This window comes from Ochotona curzoniae, unplaced genomic scaffold (genome assembly GCF_017591425.1).
Source record: "Ochotona curzoniae isolate NIBS_2020 unplaced genomic scaffold, NIBS_Ocur_1.0 contig_1014, whole genome shotgun sequence".
Classification (NCBI taxonomy): domain Eukaryota; kingdom Metazoa; phylum Chordata; class Mammalia; order Lagomorpha; family Ochotonidae; genus Ochotona; species Ochotona curzoniae.
In genome coordinates, this window is record NW_024464920.1 from 1,414,180 (window position 1) to 1,441,827 (window position 27,648).

At 54.6% G+C, this 27,648-nt stretch overlaps 3 protein-coding genes across 3 annotated transcripts in view; 2 read left to right on the forward strand and 1 right to left on the reverse strand.

Annotated features, from left to right (window-relative positions):
- The first annotated feature begins 288 nt into the window (after positions 1-288).
- On the forward strand, positions 289-3,015 carry AQP5 (aquaporin 5). Its single transcript, XM_040988633.1, has 4 exons — positions 289-685; positions 1,665-1,829; positions 2,163-2,246; positions 2,468-3,015. Exons 1-4 carry the CDS (start codon positions 323-325, stop codon positions 2,642-2,644), a joined length of 789 nt encoding a protein of 262 aa, XP_040844567.1. The 5' UTR covers positions 289-322; the 3' UTR covers positions 2,645-3,015.
- A 4,746-nt stretch (positions 3,016-7,761) lies between these two features.
- AQP6 (aquaporin 6) lies at positions 7,762-14,070 on the forward strand. The gene is made up of 5 exons (XM_040977709.1): positions 7,762-8,154; positions 8,634-8,792; positions 8,948-9,028; positions 9,500-9,626; positions 13,898-14,070. Exons 1-5 carry the CDS (start codon positions 7,762-7,764, stop codon positions 14,068-14,070), a joined length of 933 nt encoding a protein of 310 aa, XP_040833643.1.
- A 5,588-nt stretch (positions 14,071-19,658) lies between these two features.
- Positions 19,659-27,648, reverse strand: part of RACGAP1 (Rac GTPase activating protein 1) — a 43,832-nt gene continuing 35,842 nt past the window's right edge. Inside the window, exons 13-18 of the mRNA XM_040978905.1 lie at positions 26,176-26,281; positions 25,918-26,050; positions 25,692-25,827; positions 23,921-24,029; positions 22,810-23,094; positions 19,659-19,689 (exon numbers count right to left, since the gene is read on the reverse strand). Coding sequence (XP_040834839.1) covers positions 23,019-23,094; positions 23,921-24,029; positions 25,692-25,827; positions 25,918-26,050; positions 26,176-26,281 — 560 coding nt within the window. The 3' untranslated portion in view covers positions 19,659-19,689; positions 22,810-23,018. The remainder of the gene's footprint in view (positions 19,690-22,809; positions 23,095-23,920; positions 24,030-25,691; positions 25,828-25,917; positions 26,051-26,175; positions 26,282-27,648) is intronic.

Below are 27,648 nucleotides of genomic sequence, written 5' to 3' on the forward strand. Positions count from 1 at the left end.
GTGGCCCGGGGGGGTGGCCCGCGGCCCCGGCGGGGGTGCGCGCGGGGCAGGGGGCGGCGGCCAGCCCGCGGCGGCGCGTCCGTGTGCGCCGCGTCCCTGTGCGCCGCGCTGGCCCCCGGGCGCCGGGGCCGCCTCCTGCCCCCCCGCGGCCGCGCTGCTGGCCGCCCGCCCCGTATATATCGCGCCCCCGGCCGGCCCGCGCCAGGCCGCCAGCCGCGGAGAGGGCGCCGCAGAGCGCCCGCCGCAGCCCCCCGCCGCCCCGACGGCCACCACCCCGCGCCGCCGCCGCCTCCGCCGCTGCCGCCGGCCGCCCGCGGCCACCATGAAGAAAGAGGTGTGCTCCGTGGCCTTCCTCAAGGCCGTGTTCGCCGAGTTCCTGGCCACCCTCATCTTTGTCTTCTTTGGGCTGGGCTCTGCGCTCAAGTGGCCGTCGGCGCTGCCCTCCATCCTACAGATCGCCATGGCCTTCGGCCTGGCCATTGGCACCTTGGCTCAGGCCCTGGGACCGGTGAGCGGTGGCCACATCAACCCGGCCATCACCCTGGCCCTGCTCGTGGGCAACCAGATCTCGCTGCTACGGGCCGTCTTTTACGTGGCGGCGCAGCTGGTGGGCGCCATCGCGGGTGCGGGCATCCTCTATGGACTGGCACCGCTCAACGCCAGGGGCAACCTTGCCGTCAATGCGGTGAGTGCACGGGGTCCCCGGGGGCGGGGGGGGGGGGCAGCTCGGGACCAAGCCTCCACATCCCCCATTTGGAAAATGGAACAACAGTTGGAACAGGGAGATCCCCCTGTGGGCGCTCAGTCCTGCCAGCAGGACCCCCTGAGTAAGGCTGGCAAGGCACCTTTCAGATGTGCCAGGGTCCACCCCTGCTGCCTCAGCCCTTCTTGCCCACCCAGTCCTGGGGTCTCTCCAGCTGCCTGCCGTAACTCCCCTCTCCATCTCGGTCTTTGTTCCTGCCCCACCCTGGCGTTCTGCTGCCCCTCGGGCCCCCAGTCCTGCCCACTCCCTCCTGCTGCCATCTAATCAGATATCCCAAGCACTGGGATGCAATTTGCACCCTGGCAACTTTGTGCCTTGTTCCTTGCCTGGGGATGGTCACCCAGCTGCCACAGCAGGCATCGTGGGGAATCCGCTGGGAGCCCCTGCTGCGGCCTCTGTGGCTCCCCCTTCCCCGGCCCCCTCACCCCACAGTCCTGGATTCCATCACCCTCCCTGCCAACCCCCCCACCATCCCATGCAAACTGGGTTCACTAATCAAACACAGAGGAGGACTTCGGTGACCATTGTCAAGCCGTGAGTCAGCCGCACTGGAGAGACGGGTTTGAGGTTGGCACCGGCAGCGGGTCAGGCACAGGCAGGAGGCCGGGGGCAGTTTGCAGCAGACAAACTGGGCAGCTGCCCACAGGAGGGAGGGTGAATGCCAGCTTGTGGGGGTTGGGGCCTGGGCAGAGCTCGCTGATGGGACTGTATCCAGGAGCTTGGGGCTTGTGCAAACTGCGAAGCACCTCCTGTCTCCAGCAGTGGCCTTCCCAGGTGCCATGCGCAGGACTTGGCTCTCTCCAGGTGCCCCTAGAAGCCAATCACCCCGCTTGCCAAGCCGTGGCCCTGAGGCACGGGGCGCCCCGGGGAGATGAGGCCCTAACTGGCTCTCTGCCTGCAGCTCAACAACAATACGACCCCCGGCCAGGCAGTGGTGGTGGAGCTCATCCTGACATTCCAGCTGGCGCTCTGCGTCTTCGCCTCCACCGACTCTCGCCGCACCAGCCCGGTGGGCTCCCCGGCCCTGTCCATCGGCCTGTCTGTCACACTGGGCCACCTGGTGGGGGTGAGTGGCTTCGGGCAGATCCGTAGGCAGTGGGCCCACAGCTGAGGGTCTAAATCTGGGGTGACTGGATTCTGCCAGCTGCACCCCCCAAGTCCTTGCCTGCACCAACAGGGGGACTAAATGGGAGGTGGAGTGGGCCAAGGGTCAAGCCACAGCTGAGGACAGAGAGGGGAGGACAGCTTGAGGGCGGGGGAAGGAGAAGTTGGTGGCTAGGCTGTGACTCAGAAACTTGGGTTTGGTACGGAGCTGACCCCCGGGGACCCTGCGAGAAGCGGGGGGGTCTGCTGGGAGGGAGGGCGTTGGCACCCACTCACCGCCACCTCCCCCATCCAGATCTACTTCACCGGCTGCTCCATGAACCCAGCCCGCTCCTTCGGGCCTGCCGTGGTCATGAAGCGCTTCAGCCCCTCTCACTGGGTGAGTGCAGCGGGCCCTGTGGTCCGTCCCTCCGTGAGCACTCTGGCCACCCCCTCTCTGTCCAGTGTTCTGTCTCTCTGAGCACCTGTGTGTCATCCATGCCCTCTGTGTGCTCACTGATATCTCCCGAGGGACGTGTCTGTCCTCTCTGAGGGCCTGGTGGGGAGTGGCCAGCAGCTTGCCATGCCGTGGCCCCTCACCGTCACCCCGCATCTCCACAGGTCTTCTGGGTGGGCCCCATTGTGGGGGCCGTCCTGGCCGCCATCCTCTACTTCTACCTGCTGTTCCCCACCTCCTTGAGCCTCAGCGAGCGTGTGGCCGTGGTCAAGGGCACGTACGAGCCCGAGGAGGACTGGGAGGACCATCGGGAGAAAACCTTGGAGCTGACCAGCCGCTGACCGGCATCGGGCAGGGGGCGGCCCCTCCTCCCCAGGCACATGGGGGAAACGGCAGAGCAGAGGTCTCCGTCTCCCACTGCTGGTCCTCCGGGCTGCGCAACAGGAACCTGTGGACAGGGCTCTAGGGGCTGGGGCTGGGGGCTGGGAGCTTAGAGGGACGGGGTCTCTCGGGGACAGGGCGCACTGTGCTGACACGAGGTGCCAAGCTCACAGAGGCCAGGCCTGGAAGCAATGGGCTGCAGGCTGCGTTCCCCCCACCCAGCCCCCACCTGGAGCCAGAGGCAGCCCCCAAATGGCCAGGGCAGACCCTCCCTCCTGGAGATGCCTGGGAGGACTGGTGCCACCTTATTTATTTCTGGTCAGGGGTGCGAGGGGAGGGGGTGTTGGGGTTTGGGTTGGGGGCTTCCCAATAAACCACTGACTTCATGCTGTGCCTCCACTAGGGCCTCTCCAACCATGGTTTCTCCCAGGACACAAGAGACCACCCCCCCCCCCCAGACAAACTCTGGTGCAGAAAGAAGGGGAAGCTGAGGCAGAAAGAGGGGAGGGGAGAGAAAGGCCAGAGAAGACCAAATACAGAAGTGGAACTGGCACCCCGAGTGAGCAGGGAGCAGGAGGGGGCTTCCCTGAGTCACACACCCACTCAGTTCTGTCAAGACCAGGGTGTGCCAGCAGGGTGGAGGAGCCCCTCGAGATGCCAAGGGGGTGACCGGCCAGTTGCTGTCACTTAGCAACGGAGCAATGGCCAAGTCCTGGGCTCACCTGTCTGCACCTCCAGGAGGCAGTGGCCCCAGCTGTGAGCTTCCTGCACAGAGCGTGGCCCCCAGCCCCCTCGCAGCCTATACTGGGCCCCCCTGTCCTGCCTGCCCTTGTTCTTACCCTGCGTGCACCTCCTGGTCTGCAAGGTGGAGGTAGAGAATGCCCTTCCAGGATGACCCTTGGAGCAGCGGGGGACATGAGAGCATGGCCACCTGCCAGCAAGACAAAGGGCAGAAGTGTCACTCCTGTGTCGCTCAGCACACAGCCCCCGCGGCCTGGTTAAGGAGGCCCCGTGGAGTCCACAGCCCACGTTCAAGTCTTGGTTTCTGAAGACTAATTTTTTTTTTTGAAAGGTAGCTGAGTAACAGATCTTCCATCTGTTGGTTCACTCTTCAGATGACTGCAATGGCCTAGCTAGGCCAGGCTTCCCACGTGGCCATCCGACGCTTAACCGCACTGATCTGGCTCTCTATCCACCCAAATTGAAAGCTTTCCGTGCAGCTTTGAGCAACAGGAGCGCTGAGCTTTCATGACCTCCCTGTCTAATGAAAGGACTTTCACTCCCGTCATGGGTTTTGGAGAGAAGATAAGGATGGCAGGGGTAGGAGCTGAGAGCTGGTGCGCGCACAGGCACCTGCCGAGAGACCTTTCCAGCGCTCGAAGCTGAGCTCCTGGCTCTTGCCGCCGCCGGTCCGCACTTGAGTGGTGGCAGGGTCAGGGGCAGAGCCGCGGGTGCCAGGGGCAGAGAGTCAGCCTTCCTCCAAGTTCCCTCTTTACCCTGAGTGATGGGAGAGCCTGCCCCGCGGTGCCCACCGATGGGGCGCCGGCTGCCAGGGCCAGCACTGGCCAGCAGAGGGGGCCCTCGTCCACCGAATGCACACCGCGGCGGCTCCGGGTGCGCGCCGACACACGCAGCACCTCGGGTTCGGGTGCCTGGGGCCGGCAGTGGACAGCGCGCCCCTGGGGGTGGAGGTGGGCGAGCCCTTCCCTCTCAGCCTGAGTGAGACCCAGGTACAGTAAGGTCTGCGACGTGGGGAGCCTGTCCCTGCCTCTGTCAGGACCCAGGGAATGCACCGGGGCGAGCAGTGGGCTGCCGGGGGACACATCCTGCCTCCCGCAGGTGACCTCTTAGCTCACGGCGCTGCCTGGGATGCGGGCGGACACGCCGCTGCGCTGGGTGGCCAGCAGGAGGCACCGCGGCCTTCGTGTCTGGGCTCCGAGTGCGGAGACGCGTGCACAGCGGCGCGTGTCGATCCTGCTCGTGTGCGGGGCTCGGAGCCATGCAACAACCTTCAGGGATGCCCACCTGCGGTGCTCAGAAGCACGCAGGACAGCCCCCTTGGCTGACCCTCGGCTGCATCTAAAGGCAGAGCCCTACAGGCGCCCCCCCACCTTTCTGTCCACCTGTTCCCAAGGGTGTTAACTTCTACCCGGCAGACAGCAGAAGTGGAGCAGTAATGGAGAGAGGGAGGAGGCACAGGCAGGGGCGCTGGGGGGCAGATCTGTCAGGGCTGCACTCAGTAACCAGTGCGGGTGGGCACGGCTGACCTTCCCGTCTTTGCCTGCTTTGAGATTAATGCCACCTTCCAGTCACCTGTGGACCTCCTGCCAAGTTCCGCTCCCAGGGCCCAAGGTGGTCAGTGGGTCGAGGGCAGCGTGTGTGGGGCCTGGAAAAGCTCTGTGAATTCCACTCCCAGTGCCAGAGCCTGGGGTTGACCAGGGTGGGTGAGCCAGGGTTGGAGCCCGGCCCGAGGGCTTGAAGGACCTTGTCCCAGGCCAGGTGGGGCCCGAGCAGGTGAGTTGGGGACCAGGGCTGCCGGTGTACTGGACACTCAGGGCCTGGAGCATGTAGATCAGGAATTTCCCTGCCTCTGCCAGCCTAGGCCCACAGCCCGGTATGGAGGGGCTTCACAGAGGTGTTGCAATTGAGACATCTTAAGACATTCAAAACTCAGCATGCAGAGGCCTAAAGCACTTTTGCAGGGCACTGTCCATTGGCTGGCCTGCCTGGAGCCAAAGGGACTGGCTGGGTAGGGGGGTAAATCCAGGCTTGTCCCCCAACCAGCAGGGAGCCGCTGACGGTTGTTGCACAGAGGCGTGGTTAACCGGTCAGAGGTAGTGCCGAGTGCCCACTGTTTGTGCAAAGCCACCAGAGGTGGTCACAGGCACGGGACAGGCTGCCACACACACACTCAAGGGAAGTGTGCAAGCACTTGTCCAGGTTACAGCGAGTGGCGGAGCAGTGGCAGAGGTCAGGGAGATGGAAGGGGCAGGAGATGGCCATGCCTGCCACAGGTGCCATGATGAGACGGGGCCCAGAGGGCAGAGCAGGAGGAAGGGCCAGACCTCAGCACAGTGGCTCAGACCCTGGACTGTGGATGGGTTTGTGGCTGGGAAGGAAGGCCTGGTTGCCAAGCTATCCATGTGGTCAGGGGAGCCCAAGGACCTCTCGGTTACTAAAGCAAACAGCACCCTTGAGGGGTGGGAAGGAGGGAAAAAGGATAGGGAACCAGCTGGGGATGGTGCAAGGGTCGCTGAGCAGAGCTGCTCCCCTGATGAGGCCATGCAGATCCAGGCTGGCCGGGGAGGTGTGATTCTGTCGGGCACACTTGCCAGGGGAAGCCCATGGGGTCTCTGAGCAAGGTGCAGTGGAGCCAGGACAGCCGGAGGAACTCAGGAGGGTGGGCAAAAGGCTGGCCTCACCCTGGATAGGGCACAAACAGAGCACCTGTTGGGTGTCTCCTTTGAAGGGCTCAGAGGGCTCGGGCCCCGGCGGGAGCATGGCAGAGTCAGGGTGAGGGCCAGGTATTCCGAATCCAAACAAGATGCTGGCATCCCATGGCAGACCCCCCCCCCAGGCCTGATGGCCACACTGGCCCCTGACTACAGCTTCCTGATAACGCAGAACCTGCAAGGTGGCCAGTGATGGCTCCATGGGAGACCCGGATGGAGCTCCTGGCTCCTGGCTCCTGGCTTGGCCAGTTGAGCCCCAGCAGGTGTGGGTATTTGAGTAAGCGCTCTCTGCATCTCTAGCAAAGAATTGAAGAAAATAAGAGGATCACACTTAAGAAGCCAACACTCTCCTTCCGGAGTCACACCACTTCATTCAGCTCACGCTTGCCGAGCGTTCATTGTGGCCAGGCCCTGTGTGAGGCTGCACAGAGATGCCAGGGACACATGATCACGGGGGCAATCCTCCATGGTGGCTGCAGTGCCCCAAATGGGAGTCCTTTGTCAGGAAAGCAGAGCCCTAGGCTGGAGTAGACGAGGTCCAAGAAGAGGGGAGACCCCTGCTGGTGTTCACTGGGAAGACCAGAAGGGAAGGGAGAGCGGGGGGGGGGGGGCGAAGGATCCCCCAGAAGGCCTTGTAAGCCCGGCCTGCGCTTCCAGAGGGATGGAGGCTTTGAAGGGATTTTAGCCAGGGAGCAGCAGGATCAGATTTGCATTTTAGACAGATTACTTGGGCTGCAGCGTGGAGAATTGATTGGAGCGGAGCAAGGGAGAGGAGAGGCTGGTACAAGGCTGCAGGGTGGCAGGGGTGATGAGAAGAGGGTGCACAGGGTCCCGAAAGCTTCCCATGCCACCTGCTGGGTGGGAGGGCAGGACAGGAGTGCAGAGGGTGAGGGCAGAGAGAAGCACCCCATTTGAGACTGTGTGGAACCTCAGGACAAAGCCGGGCACAGCCATGGGCGGGCGGGCATGGGTGAGGCGAGGTCAGCCCCCAGAGGTGGCTGTTCCTACAGCCCTGCGGTCTTCTCTCTGCTGGGGTAGAGGAGGGCGCTGGGCACGTGGCTGAGCCACGCACGGCTGCGCAGGCGGGCAAGCCACTCCCAGTCCCCCACAGAAAGGGCAGAAAGGGGCAGAAACAAAGGCCCCTGGAGGTTCTGCCTGCATGCTGCCCAGGCCCACGGCCCAAAGCCTCCACAGCTGGGGTGAGGCAGGCACAGCCTGGAGGTCAGGTGGGGGCTCGGACACGAGCCCTTGGGACCAGGGGGAGGAATCAGTTGAGCGCCCCTGCACTGGCCTGCAGGTCTCAGGCAGGCCGTCGACCTGTGGCACGAGCCGGGCTCAGCCAGGCCTGAAAAACTTCCTGGATGGTTCCAGCTGGGCGCCCAGCGGTGTGCCCTTCATTCCACCCCCCACCCTGGCCCCCATCCCTCCAAGCGGAGCCCAGGGAGGAGCAGACACCTGACACCACCCACCCAGGCATACATAACCTGTGCCCCCATGGGTCCAGGACCTTCCAGAGAACAGTGGCAGGTGCTGGGGAGCGGCAAGCAGGCAGTGAGCAAAACTAGAGGCAGGCAGAGTCAGAGGGGACCCGTGAGGAGAGGAAGTGGGAGTGCCACGGCTGAGGCATGGAGCTGGGGGCATGTGGACCGGCCCTGAGGCTGGCCAGCGTGTTCCGCACAGCCGCCAGCCGGGCGCTGTTTGCTGAGTTCCTGGCCACGGGGCTGTATGTGTTCTTTGGCGTGGGTGCAGCCATGCGCTGGCCCTCTGCGCTGCCCTCCGTGCTACAGATTGCCATCACCTTCAACCTGGCCACAGCCATGGTGGTGCAGGTCACGTGGAAGACCAGCGGTGCCCACGCCAACCCCGCCGTGACACTGGCCTTCCTGGTGGGCTCGCACATCTCCCTGCCCCGTGCCATGGCTTATGTGGTGGCTCAGCTGGCAGGGGCCACTGCAGGGGCTGCGCTGCTTTACAGGGTCACTCCGGGAGACGTCCGGGAGACTCTGTCCATCAACGTGGTAGGTGCCTGCCCAGGACTGGGGGACTGCAGGGGTGCAGGGAGCCAGAATGACCCATACAATTCAGCCACAGGCTTCATCCCTGCTGGGAGCCAGCCCAGAGCAGTTGGATGGCAATGAGGATGTGGTGTGAGGGATGGGAGCAGAGGGAGCAGGCCCAGGCAGCCAATGGCAAGCATAGCCAAGGGAGGGCTGGGGTACGGGTGGAGGCAGACCTCCTGTAACCCCTGTGCACACTTCATTTTCCCCTGGGGTTTTGCGGTAAGCACAGCGTCTGCTCCTCACCAACACGCAGGCTTCATTATCCCCACCCATTCCCTGCACCGCCCCAGGTTCAGCTAACGCTTCAAACCCTCCTCCCGGCTCCTCTGCCCACTCCCACCAGTGCCGGTGTCTGCTGGGTGGATGTAGGGAGTGGTTCGGCCCCGCACAAGGCCCGGCCGAGCCCGTGTCCACTCGTGCACGCCCCGCCCCTGCAGGTGCGCAGCGGCGTCTCCACGGGCCAGGCGGTGGCCGTGGAGCTGGTCCTGACCCTGCAGCTGGTGCTCTGCGTGTTTGCCTCGACCGACAGTCGCCAGGCGTCGGGGTCCCCTGCTGCTGTGATCGGAGCCTCAGTGGCAGCAGGCCACCTCATCGGGGTGAGATATCATGCACCCTCTCCGAGACTGGCAGGGCTGGGGCAGTGTCCTGTCCTCTAGAAGGGAGACGGGAGACAGGCTCAGAGCTGGACAGAGCTGTGCCCTGGCTGGCCTGCCTGCCACCCCTCGCTCTGACCCCACCTGCTGCCCTGCAGCTCTACTTCACTGGCTGCTCCATGAACCCAGCTCGCTCCTTTGGTCCTGCCATCATCCTGGGGAAGTTCTCCGTCCACTGGGTGAGTGCTCGCTGGCAGCCTGGGGCCAGGCGAGGCCTGAAAAGGAGCAGCAAAGATGGGACCCTTGGAGGCTGGGGGAACAAGCAGCACCCCATACAGCATCCTGAACGTAGCAGAGGTTCCCCCCTGAGGGAGCATCTGAGCTGGTGCTGCCTCGCTGCCACCCAGGGTCTGGCCAGACCTGGTCCTGGCTGCTCTCTGCTTCTCTCTCTGCAGCTGGGCCAGTTTTTGAGCTTGAATGGAGGAAGAGGCACAGAAATAGCCACACGTTGCAGCAGGGACAGCAATAGCCACGACTCAGGGCTAAAGCCCAGGCGGGGGAGGCTGGCACAGTCCCACTTCGTGCACAATTTGGGAGCTCCTGGGGGAGATGGTGTCCGCACCCAAGGAACGGGCAGGACCCAGAAGCCCTCGTGTTCCTGCCAGCTCACAGGGACGGGGGGATGGAGGTGCTTGCTTGTGTCTCCTCAGATCTTCTGGGTCGGACCCTTGGCAGGGGCGCTCCTGGCTTCCCTCATCTACAACTTCATCCTGTTCCCCGACACCAAGACCCTGGCCGAGCGGCTGACCATCTTCATGGGCAGAGAGGCCCCGGCTGGTTCGAGGGACACAGAGATGAGGCCGTGTGAGACAGCATGAATGTGGGCCTGTCGGCACTGGGCAGGTGGGCAGCAGTCTTGGATGGCTGCAGCTCTCTCTGGGGGTGAAGGGGGCTGCAAGGGAGCACGGGTGGAATGAGGCAGCACCAGCCCTACCCCTCATGCCAGAGCAGGGGGACAGCCTCTGTGCCTGGGAGTCTGATCAGAAGGCCTGGGCGGAGGGCAGCTTCTCAGCCACCCCAGGAACCCCTGGGGGAGAAGGCAGGCTCCCTACAAGATCTGTTCCCCTCCCCCAAGCTCCCACCCCACCGCCCTGCACCCCATCCTGCTCAGGGCTTCAGTCCCAGGAAGGGGGCCTTGCCCCAGAGTCTCTCCTACAATCCATCTGGACAGGGGAGCATCGGGAGCCAGGCCACAGAGGAGCTGTTTGCGGCCGTGTTGTCAGGACCAGGACACCGTGGGGCTGCTGCCTCTTCCCCCGGGATGACGGGGACATGGTGGGGGAGGAAACGACTCAGAAGCTGAGACCAAGACACGGTGCCTGAGCCGAGGGACAGTCCCGACGTGGACTGCCAAGGTTTAAAGGCCACTACACTGCAGAACTAATCCCCTGCCTGCCCACCAAGGTGGGGCTCCCAATCTGGATCTTGCCTCCTCTGCTGCCAAATGGGCACCATCCTCTCCTAGGAATTGCTGTGGAAACCAATAAGAGATCAGGAAAAATGCTTGTGGAAGCTGAAATGCTAGAAAAACAACCCCAATAAATGATGACGATGATTTTCTTGTAATTACTGGGTCTGATACAAGTGTTACGGGGTGGGGATACGAGGGAGGATGGGAGAAATAAATGACTGTGAGGGAGGGCTCTACTTCTCAAGCACCTTGCTTCCTCCTTTCCTGGGTCGGCTGACCTGGGTGTTTGGGCGGGGGTGGTGGGGAGGAAGTGCAGAGCCAAGCCAATAAAAGTCAGGTCTGCTCATCTCTATGGTGCCCATCACCATGGCACCCTGAGATGCAGCAGCCAACTCCATAAAGGAGATAGGTCCTTTTCCATCATGTCTCCCAAGGGGCTGGGCTGGAAGGAGCTGCCGAGCTTCCAAGGAGCTTCCAGGCTTAGTGCAGGTAGCAGGCCCAATGTGTGGCGGGTGCAGGAGCTGAGCCAGGGTGGGGTGGGGTGGGGAGCTGGGATCCCAGCAGCTGTGCTGGGTGTTCTGCCATATCGCCAGCACCCAACACCCTACATCTCCTCCATGCTGGGCCTCAGCATCTGTCTTCACAACCTCCCAGAGCCCAGAGCTATCTGTGCCCTTTGTGAGCTGGGGTGGCAAGGCGTCTGTGTGTGTGTGTGTGCGCGCACATGCGCACGTGTGTGTGTGTGTGTACAGAGATGGACTACTTGCTAAAGGTCACCGAGCTCAGCTGCAGAGACTTTTAAGGTTTCCCCAGTTCCCAGCTTACAACCCCCCCACCCCAGTTTTGCAGGGAGGCCCGGACAAGCAGCAGCCATGGAAGGAGGCAGAGTCAGACTGCTGGAGCCAGGGGAGCTCCTGCAGCGGCATTTATGCTCCTTGACAAATTGTCTGCACCCCCAGAACCAAGCACACACTGGGTGCTCAATAAAAGTCTGATGAATGACTGAGGCTGGGTGGTTGGGGAGGGAGGAGAGGCAGTGATTGATCAGGAGGAAAATTCTGGAAGCCCATGCTTCCAGGCAGTCATTTGAGTGTGTGCCCACTTCTCTGGAGCAGCCCCTTCACCTAGAAGGGGGACCATTTTCCCTCGGAAGGAGAGGGGCGAGATAAGCTTTCTGAGAACGAGGAATTGGGTTAGATGTTGTAGAACAGCGAAGGCTGCAACCCAAGTAAGCAAGCGAAGGTCAGCTTCTCCTTGCCCAGAGCCCCTTCCTGGGACAACAGCCATCTGGCCAGGGACGGGTTGGCCCTTGGGGACATGGCACCTCAATGGATGCGGCCGGGGACGCAGTCCTGTGCCATCACCATCGGGGGGGTGGGGCCCGGGGAAGGACAGGGACCCAGCCGGGCAGGCTGTGGGTGTGCACTCCCTTCCTCCGGCTTGCCAGGGGAAGTTTTTAATTAATGGTGTGTAATCTGATCTGGCCCTTCTCCCTGCTGAGCACTGCCTTCAATCAGAGGAGCCATCTGCAATTGCAATTCATAATTCTCCGGACAGGGAGGGGGCCAGGCCGGGTGCCTTGGTGATTAATACAATTAGCCTTTTATGTTGCTGATTGTCTTAGCAGGAGCAGATGATGTGGAACTGGTGCCCAGGCGGCAGCTCCCCCCCTAAGCTGGCAGGAAGCCCCCTCTCCCCGGCTCCCACCCCCACTGCTGGTCTCTGACCAGCTACCTCCAGGTGTGAGAGGGAGGGACCGACTCTGGGACCACACTGCCACGGCTCTGGGCTGAGGGAAGAAGTCTTCAACACAATCCCAACTCTCCCTTGCCTAAGAAGGTCACTCTGACCTAAGGCAGAGCAGAGGTTGAAAAACACACTCACTGACTTGGGGTTTCACACCTGCCCTTCCCATCTGGAAAATGGGCTTTTTACAGGGATGCCGTGTGTATTCCGCACCACCCATCACCCGGTACAGATCCGCCCACAGTGGCGAGTCTGTCGGTTATTGACACAGTAGATTCCATTTCCTCAGCTAGAAGCCCTGCTACACCTGCAGACCCAGCCTGGACTGGACGTGTGTGTGTGCTGCAGGCAGAGAGAATCAAACAAGAAAGAGACCTCAGGGGGGCCCTGAATGCAGCACTTGGAGGGACCACGGCTGGGAGAACCAGGCTGAGGGTCGTTCAGGGCTTCAAAAGTGTCAAAAGAAGCAAGGCTTCTAGGGAATGGAGTGCAGTTGTAAGCAGGTAGACGAGCGAGCCGCCACCAGAGCGTAAGGGGAAGTGTGGACCAGGCCAGTGCGTCCTGGAATGAGAGCGAGTGACCTGGAAGTAATCGATGGGGCTTGTGACAGCACCTTGATCCCTAACAGATGGAGGGCAGGGAGCAACACGGTGTTAGCCAGGACGCTAACTTGAAATATCAGAAAAGAAGACAGGAGGAAAAAAGTGAGATGAGGCAGCCAAAATGTGCCACTCCGGCAGCTGTGGCAGAGGGCAGCGCAAGCCGAGAGACGCCTGAGACAGTGGCAGGAGAGGCCCCTGCATCCTGCCAAGGCTGCGGAGGTCAGGCAGGTCAGGGAAGGGGTTTCTGGGAACGGGCAGTGACTATCAGGAAAGGGGGACAAGATTTCAGAAAGGCAGGGGGCTGGAGCGAGGAATAAGGGCCGGCAGGACAGGGCTGATGTGGAGCCCAGATGGGGGATGGCTTCCTGGGCTCAGGCAGAGGCTTCCAGGGCACCCCGAGCTCCAGCTACCCTCTCATGCCCTCTGAGCCATGCTTAGCTGAGTGTCCCTCCCCCAATACTGTGTTCCCTCCAGCCTGGCTCTGAACATCTCCCTCCTTGATCAGGTGACCTGTCTGCCCCAACAGGAAGATCTTCAACAAAATCCCTGTTTCAATCTACTCATTTCATGGCATTGGTTTCCTCGGTTTTATTCTGTCCCATGAGACTGGCTTATTTTTGTTGGTGGTCCAAGGAACCAGCAGGGAGCCAAGACCCTCTTGTGGTAGTCTGGGCTTGGTTAGAAAACTGTCCAAGGCTTGCAATAAACACTGCCCATCCCCACCCCAACCTGTGATGTCTGCGCTGGCAGAACGGGCTGTCCTTGTGTCACTGTGTCCCTGATGGCACGATGCCTTTTCCCTGACTCGGGGTCACAGCTGGGCCAGGCTCGGCCTCCCTCAGGCTTGGGGCAGCCCCTGTCTCAGTACTGCTCATATCACGGCCAAGTGGCAGGTTGGGCACTGCTGGTGCGGCCAATGGCCTGGCTCATGTGACCGGCAAACATTTTCAGCCCAAATGCTATTGATTGCAAGATGCACCATTATTTGTATTAGACACCACGAAAGGAGAAACATGCATTATATTTGTAAGGTGCCATCGATTTTAAGATACCCTGGCTCTCAGAGATGTTAACAATATATTTTTAAAGCACACCTTACAATCAATGAAATGATTTCTCCTTCAGAGCTTGGCTCTTTAGCTTAGGTTTTAATGGAAAGTCGAGCAGAAGGCCAGAGTTTCTGGTCACCTCTTGCCTCTTGGGGGACGGACGCCATCAGCCGCGGGTCCTCAGCCGCACACATCTGTAGCCAGCAGCTCCAGCTCCCAGCACTGGGCTTCCCCCCTCAGGGCCTGCGAGGCGGCTCAAGAGCACCCTGCTTTTCTACACAGTGGCCAACAAGACACAAACCGTGCCAAGGCAGGAGTGTGGCACTGAGATGATCGCCCAGCACTCCTCGGCCCACCGGGGCGTCCTCCCGGGCCTCCTGAGCGAAAGATGCAGATTCGTCATCGCCTCCTAATCGGACTAAGACAGCTCTGCTCAGCTGGCGGCTGCAGGCAGTTCCCATTAAAGCAAAGCGGCTGGAAAGGGCTTAGCCCTTTAATGCCAGCAGCTGCAGCTCCACAGTACGGCTGCTTGGCTGAGAGGCTGGACTCTGTCCAGAAGCATCAGGCATTTAGCTCCAGTCAGTGTATATTAACCTAGGAGGAGAGCGGCCAGCTCCCTGGGACGGGAGAAGGTGGCTGAGCTAAGCACCCCCACCCTCCAGTAAGAAAGGAAACCCCCGGCCCCTTATCTTTCCCTCTCTACTGAAAGCTGAACAAACTGTGTCATCTCACGGGAAGAGAGAGCTTTCTTTGTGATAGGAGCAAGTCCATCTTTAATACTCACTGAAGGACAGATCCACTTGTGAACCCCGGCAACCAAAGACTGCAGAGCACTGCCCACCCAGACTCATTCGCCTCTCAACAGGCTTTTTCTCTGATCCCCGGGGTTGCACAGGCCTGGACACAACAGACATACCGCTGCTTCATGGACAGCCCTGGCATAGAGCAGGCTGCTCCGGGGAGGCATCCCTCAAAGCCAGATGGGGACCGTGAGATGGGGTGAAAGCTGATGCCACTCCGGGGGGACGTTAGCGAGCTGAGCCACTGACACGTTCCGAGAAGCAGGCTGCTGCCTTTGGCTCACACTTGCCTGCTTCTAGCTCAGAGCTTCAGGGCACACAGGATGCCAACAACATGGAACTACCAAGAACAACCTCGCGTGCCCACACCAGCTCACCCCCCTTCTGGACTGCAGGTCCAGCTCTTCCATCCTGCCAATCACCCCAACACTTGCAAGTCCCATTGCCAATGCTTTTCCTAGCATTGGGCCGCGCTGGTTTTCCAGGCCACCTCACTGCTGTTGCGAGTACTCAGTAGGACCTATGGCTGCAGGGTGGGAGAGCCTTACAAAGGCACTGTAAAGGGTCCGGTGTAGGGGCCTCGCGGCTCAAGTCCTCGCCTTAAATGTCCCGGGATCCCATATAGGCACTAGTTCTAATCCCTGTTTGTGGCCTGGGAAAGCAGTTGAGGATGGCCTAAAACCTTGAGACCCTGCACCTATGTGGGAGACCGGGAAGAGTTTCTGGCTCCTGGGTTAGGCTCAGTTCTGGCTGCTACAGCCACTGGGGGCATGAATCATCAGACGGAATATGTTCCTCTCTATATCTCCTCATCTCTACATATCTGACTTTCAAATACAAATAAGTAAATCTTAAAAAAAAATAAACAAACCACAAAGGCATTGTAAAACAGACTTCTGGAAAGCATACACCATCATCCTGCTCCATGGTTCTGCTTATTTAAGCTTTTTAATATCCAAAAGATCTACTTTTATTTAAAAGGCAGAGTTATATATAAATCAATCAATCAATCTATCTATCTATCTATCTATCTATCTATCTATCTATCTATCTATCTATCTATAGAGAGAGAGATCTAGCATCTGTTGGTTCACTCCCCAAATGGCTACTACCATGGCCAAAGCTGGGCTCGATTGAAGCCAGGAGCTTCTTTTCAGTGTCCCGCTTGGGCACAGAGGCCCAAGCACTTGGGTCGTCCCCAGGCAAGTTGGCAGGGAGCTGGACTGGAAGTAGAGCAGCCAGACCTTGAAGTGGTGCCCACATGGGATGCTGGCGTCACAGCCATGGCTTTACCTGCCATGCCATACAAGCCCCAGTGCTAGTTTTATAGAACAAGATCCTTCTTGGCATCAGATACAAATACACTGATTCTGAACAAAGGCCTTTTACTAGCACTTAAATGCCTGACAACGTACAGTCTCCACAATGCTGAAGAAAGAAGACTGGAATAGCAAGCACCACGGCTGACCTCCAGTCTACGTGTCGGAATTCCTAGGCAGAAGCGTGTGTAGACTACACATCAGCTGGCGGGAGTCTGGGTCCAGTTCTCTGGGTCTGCAACACGTTACGCATACCTCACACAGGTGTGGTGATCACAATAAAAATGAAAGCACTTGGCACAGTAAATCATCCCATTAACTCTGCTGGAGGCTTTACGGAGAACCTGTTCCTAATTCCATCTTCAGTGATGACCAGGGAAGACACTGACTGGCAGGTGCTTTGTTAGACATCTCAACAGCTGAGCACGCAGATGGTGGCCCGACTGTGTGATATGAAAGCTAACACTGCACGGAAAACAACACGGCTAAATGAAGCCTGCTTATATAGATAGAGGGCCTGGGCGATGGCTCGAATGGCTAATCCTCTACCTGGCAAGTGCTGGAATCCCATATGAATGCCAGTTCGTGCCCCGGCTGCTCCACTTCCCTTCCAGCTCCTTGCTTGTGGCCTGGGAAAGCAGCAGAGGACGGGCCAAAGCCTTGGGACCGGTGCCCATGTGGGAGACCCAGAAGAAGCTCTTAGCTCCTGACTTCAGATCAGTTCAGCTCCAGCAGTTGTGGTCATTTGGGAAGTAAACCATCGGATGGAAGATTTTTCTTTCTATTAATCTGCCTTTCCAATAAAAAATAAATGTTTTTTTTTAAGTGACAGAGGGAAAAGGTAGACAAATGGAAAAATCCTTCCAAGAGTCCGTGAAAAGTGGGTTCTTTCTCCAAGCCCATAACTACAGAGAACAAAGCAGACACACACTACAAGGTGATCCCTGGCAATGTCAAACTGGTTCCTGCCTGATCTTGTGAATAGAAACTAACAACAAATAGAGAGCCAGTAATACATTACACAGGTCAGGGGACCTCTCGCCCGGAGCCTTCACTTATTTACAAAATATACTTGCTACAGAGAGAATGCAAAAAAAAAAAAAAATCATTAAGTTCTTGGGTTAAGTGGTCATTCTCTAAACGCTGTTTGCACTTAAAGCACAATGGATCACATGGCCCAACTCCGAAATCAGTCAAAAGCAAGATTCATGAAGGCACACGATGGAAAACCTTCAGGACGCTGCGCCTCTCGCTTGTGAAAGCTGGCCTTGCACGACAGCCCTCCCTCCTCCTGCTGAGGACTGGAAGGGAGGGGACGCATTACTGAGAAGGCCAGTCAGGAGGCCGCATCCGCCCTCACTATCAGGATGGCCACATGCCATGTGGTGTCCCACACTGGGCGTGCTGGGGTTCAATCCCTAGCCATCTCCCAGCTGCAGCTTCCTGTAACCTGGGAGACCTGGACTGCCCCTGCTGCGGAGATTTGTACCGGCCTGGGCCTGGCTCATGCACACGCTGGGGCGTTAGCCAATGGACGCGAGCTCACTCTTCTGGAGGCGAACATTGTGACAGGGAGGTTGAGCTGCTGCTCGATGCCCACACTTTGTATTAGGGTGCTGATTTGCGTCCTAGCCACTCCATACTTGTGGTCCAGCTTCCTGCCAACGCAGCCGGGAGGTAGCAGATTCTTGGCTCAAGTACTTGGGATCCTGCCACCTACATGGAGACCCAGACGGAGTTCCTGCCTTTTGGATTCAGCCTGGCCTAGCATTTGGAGAGTAAACCAACAACTGCTAGAAGATGGCACTGTCTCCGTCACCCTGCTTTTCAAACAAATGAATAAATCCTAAAAACCAAACAAAAAACAAACCTGCAGAACAGTGTACCCCCCAGATATCTTGTATCATTCCACTCTCTGCCACCTAGAATGGGAATCTGCTTTTGTTGTGTGTCCACACTGTATGTGGTACCTGCCCCGTTAGTCCCTTGCCCTTCACTTCAAATCAACTGTTTCATTATCACAAGGCTCTTCAAGTAATTCTTTTACTTAATAATGATGCCCAAAAGCAAGAATAGTGGTGCTGGCAATTCAGATCTACAAAAACAAAACAAAAGCTGCGGAGTGCTTTTCTTATGAGAAAATGTGAGAAGTTCTCAATGAATAGAAATCGTAAGCTGAGGTTGCTAAGATCTCCAATAACAAGTCTATCCAGAAACTGTGAAGGGAAGAGAAATGTGTGCTTAGTTTTATTGTCACACCTCCACGTGCAAAAGTTAAGGCCATAGTGAGTGATGAATGCAGAGTTACGATGAAAAAAGGCATCGCATTTGTGGGTAAAACATGAACAGAAACTATGTTCCAATTTTATAGCAACATGCTGTACCGGAAAGCTGTGAGCCTTCAGCAAAGGCCATCCTGACATGTGACACCGTGACACCCACTGCTGCCTGCAAGTAAACGATGCCGAGGCAGTCAGGGATAGAACACTGTGTCCTCCAACCAAGGAGCTGTTGTCCTGTTTCTGGCAGCCCAAGAAGCTGGCCAGAGAAAGGACACCATCTACAGCAGTGGTTCAACTGTGGCAAAACTCTGCTCCTCTGTAGGATACCCAACAGGACTTAGGTTCATATAAGTACAACAGAGGAATGCTTTGTGGCAAACTGGGTTAATCTGCCACCTGCAAGCTTTGCATCCCATGTGGGTGCTTGTTCAGGTCTCAGCTGCTCCACGTCTGATCCAGTGGGGAAGACGGCCCAAGGGCTTGGGCCCCTGCCACCCACGGAGAAGATCCAGAGGAAGTTCCTGGCTTTGATGTGGCCCAGCCCCTGTCACTGCACCAACTTGCAGAGTGAATCAGAGAATCCAAGCTCTCTTTTCTCTTTGCCTTTCATATCACTCACTCACTCAATCCAAAAAATAAAAGTGCAATGGACACCGATTTAACTTGGCTACTCTGCAGTCCTCCCTGGAGGGAAATTCTTTAAAATAAAGAATGAACGAACCAACAGACAGACATTGGTTAACTTATCTGCAGCCTGTATCGGAAAGCCTGGGCTGCATTTCTGCCCCAGCTCCATCCTACAGCTTCCTGCAGATGGAGAACCTGCGAGGCAGCAGTGATGGATCAGAGTAGCTGGCTTCCAGCCACCTATGCAGGAGTCCCCAGTTGTGCTCCTGGCTCCAGGTTTTTTTCTCACCTAGCCCCAGCTGTGTGAACAACTTGGAGTAAACTCTCTCCATCTTTCTCTAATAAAAAAATATTAAAAACTAAAAACTAGCTCCCAACTTTGGAAGAAGCTCCTGGCTCCACAGTGCCCACTCGAGGAGTGAACCCACACATGGAAGATGTGTCTGTTTCTCTCCCTCTCTAATTCTAAGATTCGAATAAAATAAATAAACCTTAAATGGAAATTTATCTCTTTCTCTAAAATCTTTGAAATAAACAAATCTTTATTTCCCTAATTAGTCAGTGAGATAGTAAAGTTTAACTGCATTATATGAGGCAGTGTCGGACCCAGCATGGTGGCCTAGTGGCTAACGTCCTCACCTTGCCTACACCAGGATCCCATATGGGCACTGGTTCTAATCCCGGTGGCCCCACTTCCTATCCAGCTCCCTGCCTGTGGCCTAAGAAAGCAGTCGAGGATGGCCCAAAGCCTTGGGTTCCTGCACCCGTGCGGGAGACATGGAAGAAGTTCCTGGCTTCTGGCTTTGGATTGGCGCAGCACCGGCCGTTGCAGTCACTTGGGGAGTGAATCATCTTCCTCTCTTTCTTTCCTCCTCTCTGTATATTTGACTTTCCAATAAAAATAAATAAAATCTTAAAAAAGAATAAAAAAGTGGGTGACAGCAGCCCCCAAAAGTACTGGGCCCTTTTCCACAGATGTCACATCAAAGCAAGCTCTAAAAATGCTGGGCTATTCACACATCAGATCTGGGACAGGTGGCTCCCCTGCTGGGCCACTGCTCTTGCTGGTGAGCCTGAGAGCTGGGACTGGGGGCAGACCAGCTTGGCCAGGGCTACAGAGCCCACTGCCTGCATACGAGCTGGGTTGGGGGCAGCCAGGCTGGACTAGGTGATTATACCCACTTGGTGCATGCATGAGCCACAATAAATGTGGGATGCTTGGTCTGTGCCACACACAGCATCAGCTAGCAGGTGCTGGGACTAGGGGGTAAGTCCTATCAGGCTAGACCATAGAACCACTTGGAAAGTAAGATCCAGGGCTAAATGTAGGCCTAGCAGAAAAATTGCAGGCATATCTCTGATGGACTACAGCTTTCACTAGTGAGCATGAGAACCAGGACTAGGGACAGGTCTGGCTAGACAGGTGGTGACACCCACCGGTACGAGTGTGGGCTAGATAATGGGGTTGGTTGGGCTAAGCTAGGCTATAGCACACAGTGATGTGTACGAGCTGAATGGGACCAGCTGCTGCACATGGTGGAATGCGCAGTAACCAGGGCTGGGGCAGGCCTGATGGACCCCCAATTAGGCTGCAGTTCCCACTGATGTGCGTGAGGGCCAAGTGTGTGGTTAGGCTGGGCCACAGCATCCATTGGCTTGCGTACAAGATGGGGCTGGGGACAGAACTAACCCAACAACTGCAACCACCAGTGTGTGTGTGGGCTGACATGGATGAAGGACTGAGACAGAACCCAAATTGGCTCAGGAGTCAGGTTGGGGTCACCTCTGGCAAGGTTTCTTTGGGGACCCCTCAACTGGATCGTTGGACTCAGAACCCCAACCACTGTGAAAATCACAGGATTGTGGAGTGTGTCATAATTGGGTCTCCTCAGTTACTGAGACCTGTGCAGCGGATGGTATGCCCAGCTGCTCATGAAGGCCAGTTCATTGAGACCTGCAGAGGACGTCTAATACAATGGAACAAATTGGACAGTTCTCCTGGTCAAGCTTTGACAGCGAGTATCTGGGCAAATGGAGACTCTAAGATGGACTATGTCACCCAGTGGACCTTGGAAGGATTTCCTCAACCTTGGAGCAATGAAATCCACAGCATCTCAGAACTATCAAAATCACTTAGAGCTGTATCTTCAGAACGTGCTCCACATCAGGGACCCTGGATGACACTGGGTGGCTGAACCCCATTCCTGGGTACTGATGTGGCTGGCCTGCTGGGAGCAGTTCTCTCCTCTTCTCTCCCTAGACTGGAGTAGGTTATTTCATCTACTTCCCCCAATTTCTTGATCTTCCCCACCCAAACCAGTATTTCACATGGGCATGCATCCCTCTCAACTACATAAAAATCATCAAAAATAAAATGAATTTATTATTTTTAAAAGTTGGGCTGTTCCATGTGAAGGACTCTTAGTTGAAGGTGGGTACATGTTTTCCTTTGATAATATCAGAACTATTTTCACAGTCAACGTCTCTTGACCTAGCCCCAGAACTGAGCAACTAGCTGCCAACATTTGACACACAGGAACATCTCCTTTTGCGCTAATGGGCCATCAGTTCCCACACAGCGTTGCCTCGCCTTCACGAACGCTACACAATCCATTTACTTCTTCTACATTAGTGACTTCAAATGGACCTTAGGGGGATACTACGGAACAGCAAGTATGGAGCTGGGCCAACACCAGGCTTGCAAAAACATAAGAAAAAGCAGCAGCCTAGCAGGCACGGGGGTGGGGGGACACAGGAAACGGAACCCACCCCCTGTCAATTGGCTGAGGCCAATGGCCCCGCTGTGAGAGCTGTCCCCTCCTGGGAAAAAAGCCAGTAGGTTGCCTCCTCTCTCCACAGTTCCATATTAAGCCTGCAACTGTTTACCTTCAATCTCAGATACATTCTGTTCACCAGCTTCAGAGCTGCGAGTGCAGGTACCCTGAGTTAATCATCCCAGCTCACTCCAGAGTCACTTCCAGCAGTGAGGGATGTTCCAGGCAGGCAGCCAGCCAGGGGCAGTTTTTCTTTTTAATCTGCACCACTCTGGTCCCTAAAGACTTGCTTTAAAGTTTTGCTTTTTGTTTAAAGTATTTTCTTCAAACAAGGGGAAAATAGTCACAGGACAAATCTAGGACTCTGCTCTGGACAAAGAAAGAGACTGAAATAAGGAAGAAACCAACCAGGGATGGGAGTGCTGGACTGTGTCCACAGAGGGAAACGGAGATGAGAACAGACAAGATGCTTTAAGGGAAAATATTTTCTAAAAGACTACAACCAGACTCATGTTCACTTTGAAAAAGCTATTTACTTTTTTTCCAAATACACGTTTTACAGACAAGGCAGAATATGATCCAGATTCATTCTATAGAAGAAACCCATTTTTACAGACATTGAGAAATTACTCTAATAGAAGAAAAAGCTCACATTTATCTAGCCGGGGCTAAGTTTTATGGGAAAGTTTTAGTATCTAAAGTGCAAACACAAAAAAACTGTGGCTCTTCTTGCCACGTGAATTATTGACAATTTCCCCCCACAGCCTACCCTTAATTGTTAGCTAGGATGCCAAACAGACAATATACCAAATGTTAGAACTAGGGTTCAACAGAAGAAGGTGCCTTCACACTGCAGGGCAGGGCGGGGAAGAGCAGGGGGAAGGGCAGGGTGGGAAGAGAAGGGGGGGCGGGCCAACATCAGAATGGGTTTAACCTTAGAACTGCCTCTGACCCCAGCTGAACCCAAGGCCAGAAGAGGACCCTATCATGAGAGATAAATACAGGCTGTAATATAACATTTAAAAGGCTGTGCCACTTCATGCTTATTAGAACCTAATCCAATTTAAAGCTAAGCTTCCTCCCAACTCAAGTTCCTTCCTCAACCTATCCCCCTTTTAGGAAAGTTCCACTGTCTAGTTCAATTCATAACACAGAGCAGCCATGCTAAATCCTGGACTTTTTCCCCACCCGAGACGAGTTAGCTCTATCAAAGATGAAGGGGTTTGTCACTGACTCAGGGAAGTAAGTCCTACGTGACAGAAGAGAAAGGTCATTCCACGAGCAACATTTGACTCTGAGCCAAAAGGATGTCTTCCATCCCAAAAAGAATGACAGTGAATTCCACACTACCCCAGCTAGCACAAGGTGCTGATATTACGTTACTTGAGGAGGAGAGAGATATATATAGTTTCAATAAAACCCTTATGCACAATTAAACTTGATTAAAAGCCTGGAGAATGCTAAAAGTAGTAATGAGTACAAGAGGCTGCAGCACGGAGAGTACAGGTGTGCCTTCTCTCGCAGTCAGTAGATGCTGGTAAGTGGCAGCCGACCTGACTTCACTTGAGCATTGGTGAAGCAAAAAAGTTCCCCTGTTGTCCTAGGTTGGTGGCAGATTTGCTTTTGCTACCAAATCTAAAAACAAAAAGAAAGAAAGAAAATATTTATATAAAATACAGTGATTAAACAGTCATATTGGGGGTGGGTGCAGCACTCTAACTGGCTAATCCTCCATCTGCATGCACTGGCATCCACATGGGTGCTGGTTTGTAGCCGGCGGCTTGCTTCCCATCCAGCTCCCTGCTTGTGGCCTGGGAAAGCAGTCAAGGGCGGCCCAAAGCCTTGGGACCCTGCACCTGTGCGGGAGACCTGGAGAAAGCTCCAGCCCCTGGCTTTGGATTATCTCGGCTCCAGCTGCTGCAGTCATCTGGGGATTGAACCAGTGGATTAAAAATCTTTCTGCCTCTCCTCTCTGTAAATCTCTTTTCAATAAAAACAAAAGTGAAAGCCTAGACAGCTCTTTTGTGAGGTATGCCTGCTGCCAGTAAGAGTAGAGAGTAGAGGCCTTGACAGCCTTTCTAAAGCAAGCAGCATAGAGCAGGCATACAGCTCAGAGGAGCAGGGTTCAACTCCCAGCCCTGGCTCCTGACTCTACTTCCTGATACGCTCTGAGCTCTGGAAGCAGCAGCGACAGTTCAGAGAAGTGGGTTCGTTACACCCACCCGGAAGACCTGCCCTGAGTCCCCAGCTCCAGCTCAGGTCCCTGCAGGCGTGGGTGGGAGTTGTCTCTGCTTGGGACTCTCTCCATCTCTTGCCTAACAGTTTTCAAGAAGAAGGATTTCTTACAACTTCACGTTTCCTTTTACAGCCTAGCTGCCAGCTGAGATCAAAGTCAATGTTTGTTTCAAGACGCCTCAGTCTGACAGGAAGCAGTCACTGCTTGTGCCCTGAGCAGGCCTACCTTGGGGTGTTCCTGGAGATGGTGGAGCGCACCCTCTGTGACAGGGAGCTGGACGAGGGGGTCTTGAGAAGCTGGTGTTCAGGAGTGGTCATAGGGCCCAGCAGACTCACTAAAACCAGAGGGCAGACATGAGCAAACAACCACTGCAGCACAGCGGTCCCGAACGGCCAGTGATGATCCTTTGAAGCACTCAAGTGCAAAACTCCAGAGATCATTTCTGTTATTACTTTCTAACTTGCTAGTACGGCTTTTAAACTACGCAGGCAACCACTCAATATGACATTCACTTGCTGATTTAGGCCATTTTCAAACTCCAAACTTCATAAACCTAGCCATCTGAACATTCAATTACCTATAACAGAAGAAACAAAATGCTCACTTAAAAAAGAATTTGCAATGATGAAAGAACAGGTATCCAATGTTAGTAAGGTCAGAATAAAACCACCCTATTCATACAAGATTATTGGTGGCGATATAAATTAACAGAAGCCTTTAAAAAATCAAACTGGCGAAAGATTGAGAAACAATAAAATATTTAGGTCCTTTAGGTTAGTGTTTTGTGCTTTTGAGAATTTATTATTAGGACACTTCAAAAATCTCATGAAAAGTAGAACTGCAAGTTGATCTTGGTGCATAAAAAAACCTGAACTCTATGCATATGTGGAAGCTTTAGAAAGTTCATCTATATTATAAAATCACTATTCAGGGGTGCCAGTCCTGGGATGCAGTGAGTTTAGCCACTGCCTGCAATGCCAGTCCAAGTTCTGGCAGCTCCATGCTGACGCACCTGGAGGTCAGCAGAGGATGGCCCGTGTGCTGGGACGCCTGCCACTCCAGTGTGGCGCTCGCAGGATCCTGGCTTTGGCATGGCCCAGCCCTGGCTGTTGCAGCCCCTGGAAAGTGAACCAGTCAGTAAGTAGATGGAAGATCTCTGTCTCTCCTTGTCATGCTGGCATTCAAATAAATAAATCATTTTTTAAATTTACTTTTATTGGAAAGGCAGATTTACAGAGAGACAAAGATCTTCCATCCGCTGGTCTCACACCCCATCTTGCTGCAGTGGCCAAAGCTGAACTGATCCAAAGCCAGTAACCAGGAGCTTCTTCTGGGTCTTACCATGTGTACTATTTTTCCTAGATAATATAGTGTAGCAAACACTTACATAGCATTTACACTGCACTAAGCATCATGAGCAATGGATAACTTAAAGTACATGCGAGGATATGGGCAAGTTATATGCAAAGGCCATGCCATTTTGCACTTTCCAGGAATATGAGCATCCTCGGAGATGGGTGTCTGCTGTGGTGGCAGCGGGGGCTGAGAACAAACCCCCAGTAGATCCCGAAGGACAACTATTTACATATTCTCATGTACACACAATATCATACAGGATTCTTCACAAAAAATGTTAATACCTAATTGAATACTTAAACAAAGGTTACAACCATAAAATAAGATTACAGAGAAAACAAAAATTTTCAATATATTAAATTAGAACAAATTACATATAAACTAGTATGTCCATGAGTATAGACATACATACCTTCATACACAGAAGAATACATGGAAAAGTGAAAAGATATATATGTATATATACATATGTTAGAATGGCAAAATTGTACAAATTTTACCTTTACTGCTAAAATTTTCAAAGTAAATCTAATTCTTGTTGAAGAATATAAATTTGAAACAGCTCTGACAGTGGCAGGAAAGAGGCACATGACCACTCAGAGGGAGTCAGGTGTTCGGAGAAGCACAGCTTGGCCCTCACCTTTCACATCTGGCGTCTGTGGTGTTGAAAAGGCATTGGAGTTTTCGATGATGTGAAGGGGGTCAATATTCTCCTGTTCCACCATCATGAACTGACTCCAATACTCCACGGGCAGGGAAAGCAGGCGCTCTACTACCTAGAAGCCACCACACAGATCAGCCAACTTCTAAAGTTCAGAGCTTACTTCTCATCATTTTCTCATGCATGGGCATGTAGGAACTCTTACCTTGGGCTGCCGCTTGATGTCTTGTAACATTGTTACTGGGTCCGGATTGGGCACAGCATGGGCAACAATTGTAGGGCCAAAGACTTTAGCCAGATTGGCAACATCCATTTTAGTGTTTGGACTCTGAGCCACTCTAAGCAAAAGAGTTTAAATTAGAAGACTTTCTCTTATATTTAAATGCAGACCAAAGACCCAACTCACACTATCTTCCCCTTGGAAAACTCCCTGCCTCCTGGAACAAGTTTCTGCTGTGCTCACCTCTGCAAGTGGATCATGAGGAAAGCTAATGTGTCCCTGTTGGCCTGGGGCAGCTCACCAACAGCTTGGTACATGGCGGCAATGCTGTTGTCCTCGTCCGTGATTTCTGTAAATGAACAGAAAGCACCAAGAGGCCTAGACCTCTTTCCCTTGACAGCAGGCTTCCAAGGTTATTGACCACAACCTCCCCTCGATCCACTACGCCTCTGAAACTTCTGATGAGGTTCATGACTGCATCACACTCGACTTTCATTAACAAGCAGGATACTGGCCAACAGCTCAATAGGAGGAGTCAGAACTTTTTAAAAAATAGGCCCTTGCAGTTAGGGAAAGCAGCTGGCAACCCATGTGCTTGGGGGACACACATCAGAGCTACAATTATCAAGAAGTGTTCCTTCATGAAACATGTAAGGGTCTACTGTGGGCCAGGCACTTTTCAAGGGGTTCGTAATAAAGTAGATGAAGGCCTTGCCTCAAAGAATGTTCATCCTATTAAAGGCCTTGGTGGAAAGCAGAACAATAGGTGAAGCAGCCACTTGGAATGCCTGAATTCCCTCTCAAAGTGCCTAGGCTTGAGTCCCAGTTCTGCTCAGATTTCAACTTGTTGACAGTGAACTCCCCGGAGTTGTCTGTCCTGGGCATCCACAGGGGAGAGCTGGATTGTGTCCCCAGCTCCCAGGCCCCAATCCTGGCTTTCAGTGAGCCTGGCCCACTGTCACACACTGTAGGCACTGCAGTGTTCTCTCTCTGCCTTTCAAATAAAATAAATATTCAAAAAGCAAATATATATCAAGTGGTGATGCATATCATAAAAGAAAATGGAGCAGGCGAAAGCTAAAAAGTAACAGCTCAGTCAGGATGTTTCTGAGGTCAGGATATCTTAAGAGAAACCTCAAATAAATGAAGGGATTTTCATGCAGACATCCAGGCTGGAAAACAACAAATGTGAAGGCCTCCAGGTGGACAGGAGGATTATGTTCTCAGAAATGCAAGATTCCCACCACAGAAGAAGGAAAGAAGCAAAGGTTACGAGGAACAAAATGATGCCTGAAGACACACCAGAAGCCAAATCATATACGGTTTTTAAAAAAATTTCTGGATCCTATATGTACTGGGATCCCAAACAGGTGCTGATTTTTGTCCCAGCTGCTCCACTTCCCTTCCAGCTCCCTGCCTGTGGCCTGGGAAAGCAGTGGAGGACAGCCCAAAGCCTTAGGATCCTGCACCAGCATGGGAGAACCAGTAGAAGCCCTGGATCCTGCCATTGAGGCCACTTGGGAAGGGAAACCAGCGGTCACAAGATGTTTCTATCTCTCCTTCTCTTTGTATATCTGCCTTTCCAAAAAAAATAAATAAAATCTTTAATACATATATTTATTTATTTGAAAGACAGACAAATATACAAATATATGCATATTTGAGACAGACAGACACACAGATCTTTCATCCCCCGATTTAGCCCTAAAATGGCCA

Excerpts from the sequence above, each read along its gene's own strand:
- AQP5 (XM_040988633.1), top strand. The coding sequence starts at position 323 with ATGAAGAAAGAGGTGTGCTCCGTGGCCTTCCTCAAGGCCGTGTTCGCC. Across the intron at positions 686-1,664 it reads GCAACCTTGCCGTCAATGCG|CTCAACAACAATACGACCCC; the intron begins GTGAGTGCACGG and ends CTCTGCCTGCAG. Across the intron at positions 2,247-2,467 it reads GCTTCAGCCCCTCTCACTGG|GTCTTCTGGGTGGGCCCCAT; the intron begins GTGAGTGCAGCG and ends GCATCTCCACAG.
- AQP6 (XM_040977709.1), top strand. The coding sequence starts at position 7,762 with ATGGAGCTGGGGGCATGTGGACCGGCCCTGAGGCTGGCCAGCGTGTTC. Across the intron at positions 8,155-8,633 it reads AGACTCTGTCCATCAACGTG|GTGCGCAGCGGCGTCTCCAC; the intron begins GTAGGTGCCTGC and ends CCGCCCCTGCAG. Across the intron at positions 9,029-9,499 it reads GGAAGTTCTCCGTCCACTGG|ATCTTCTGGGTCGGACCCTT; the intron begins GTGAGTGCTCGC and ends GTGTCTCCTCAG.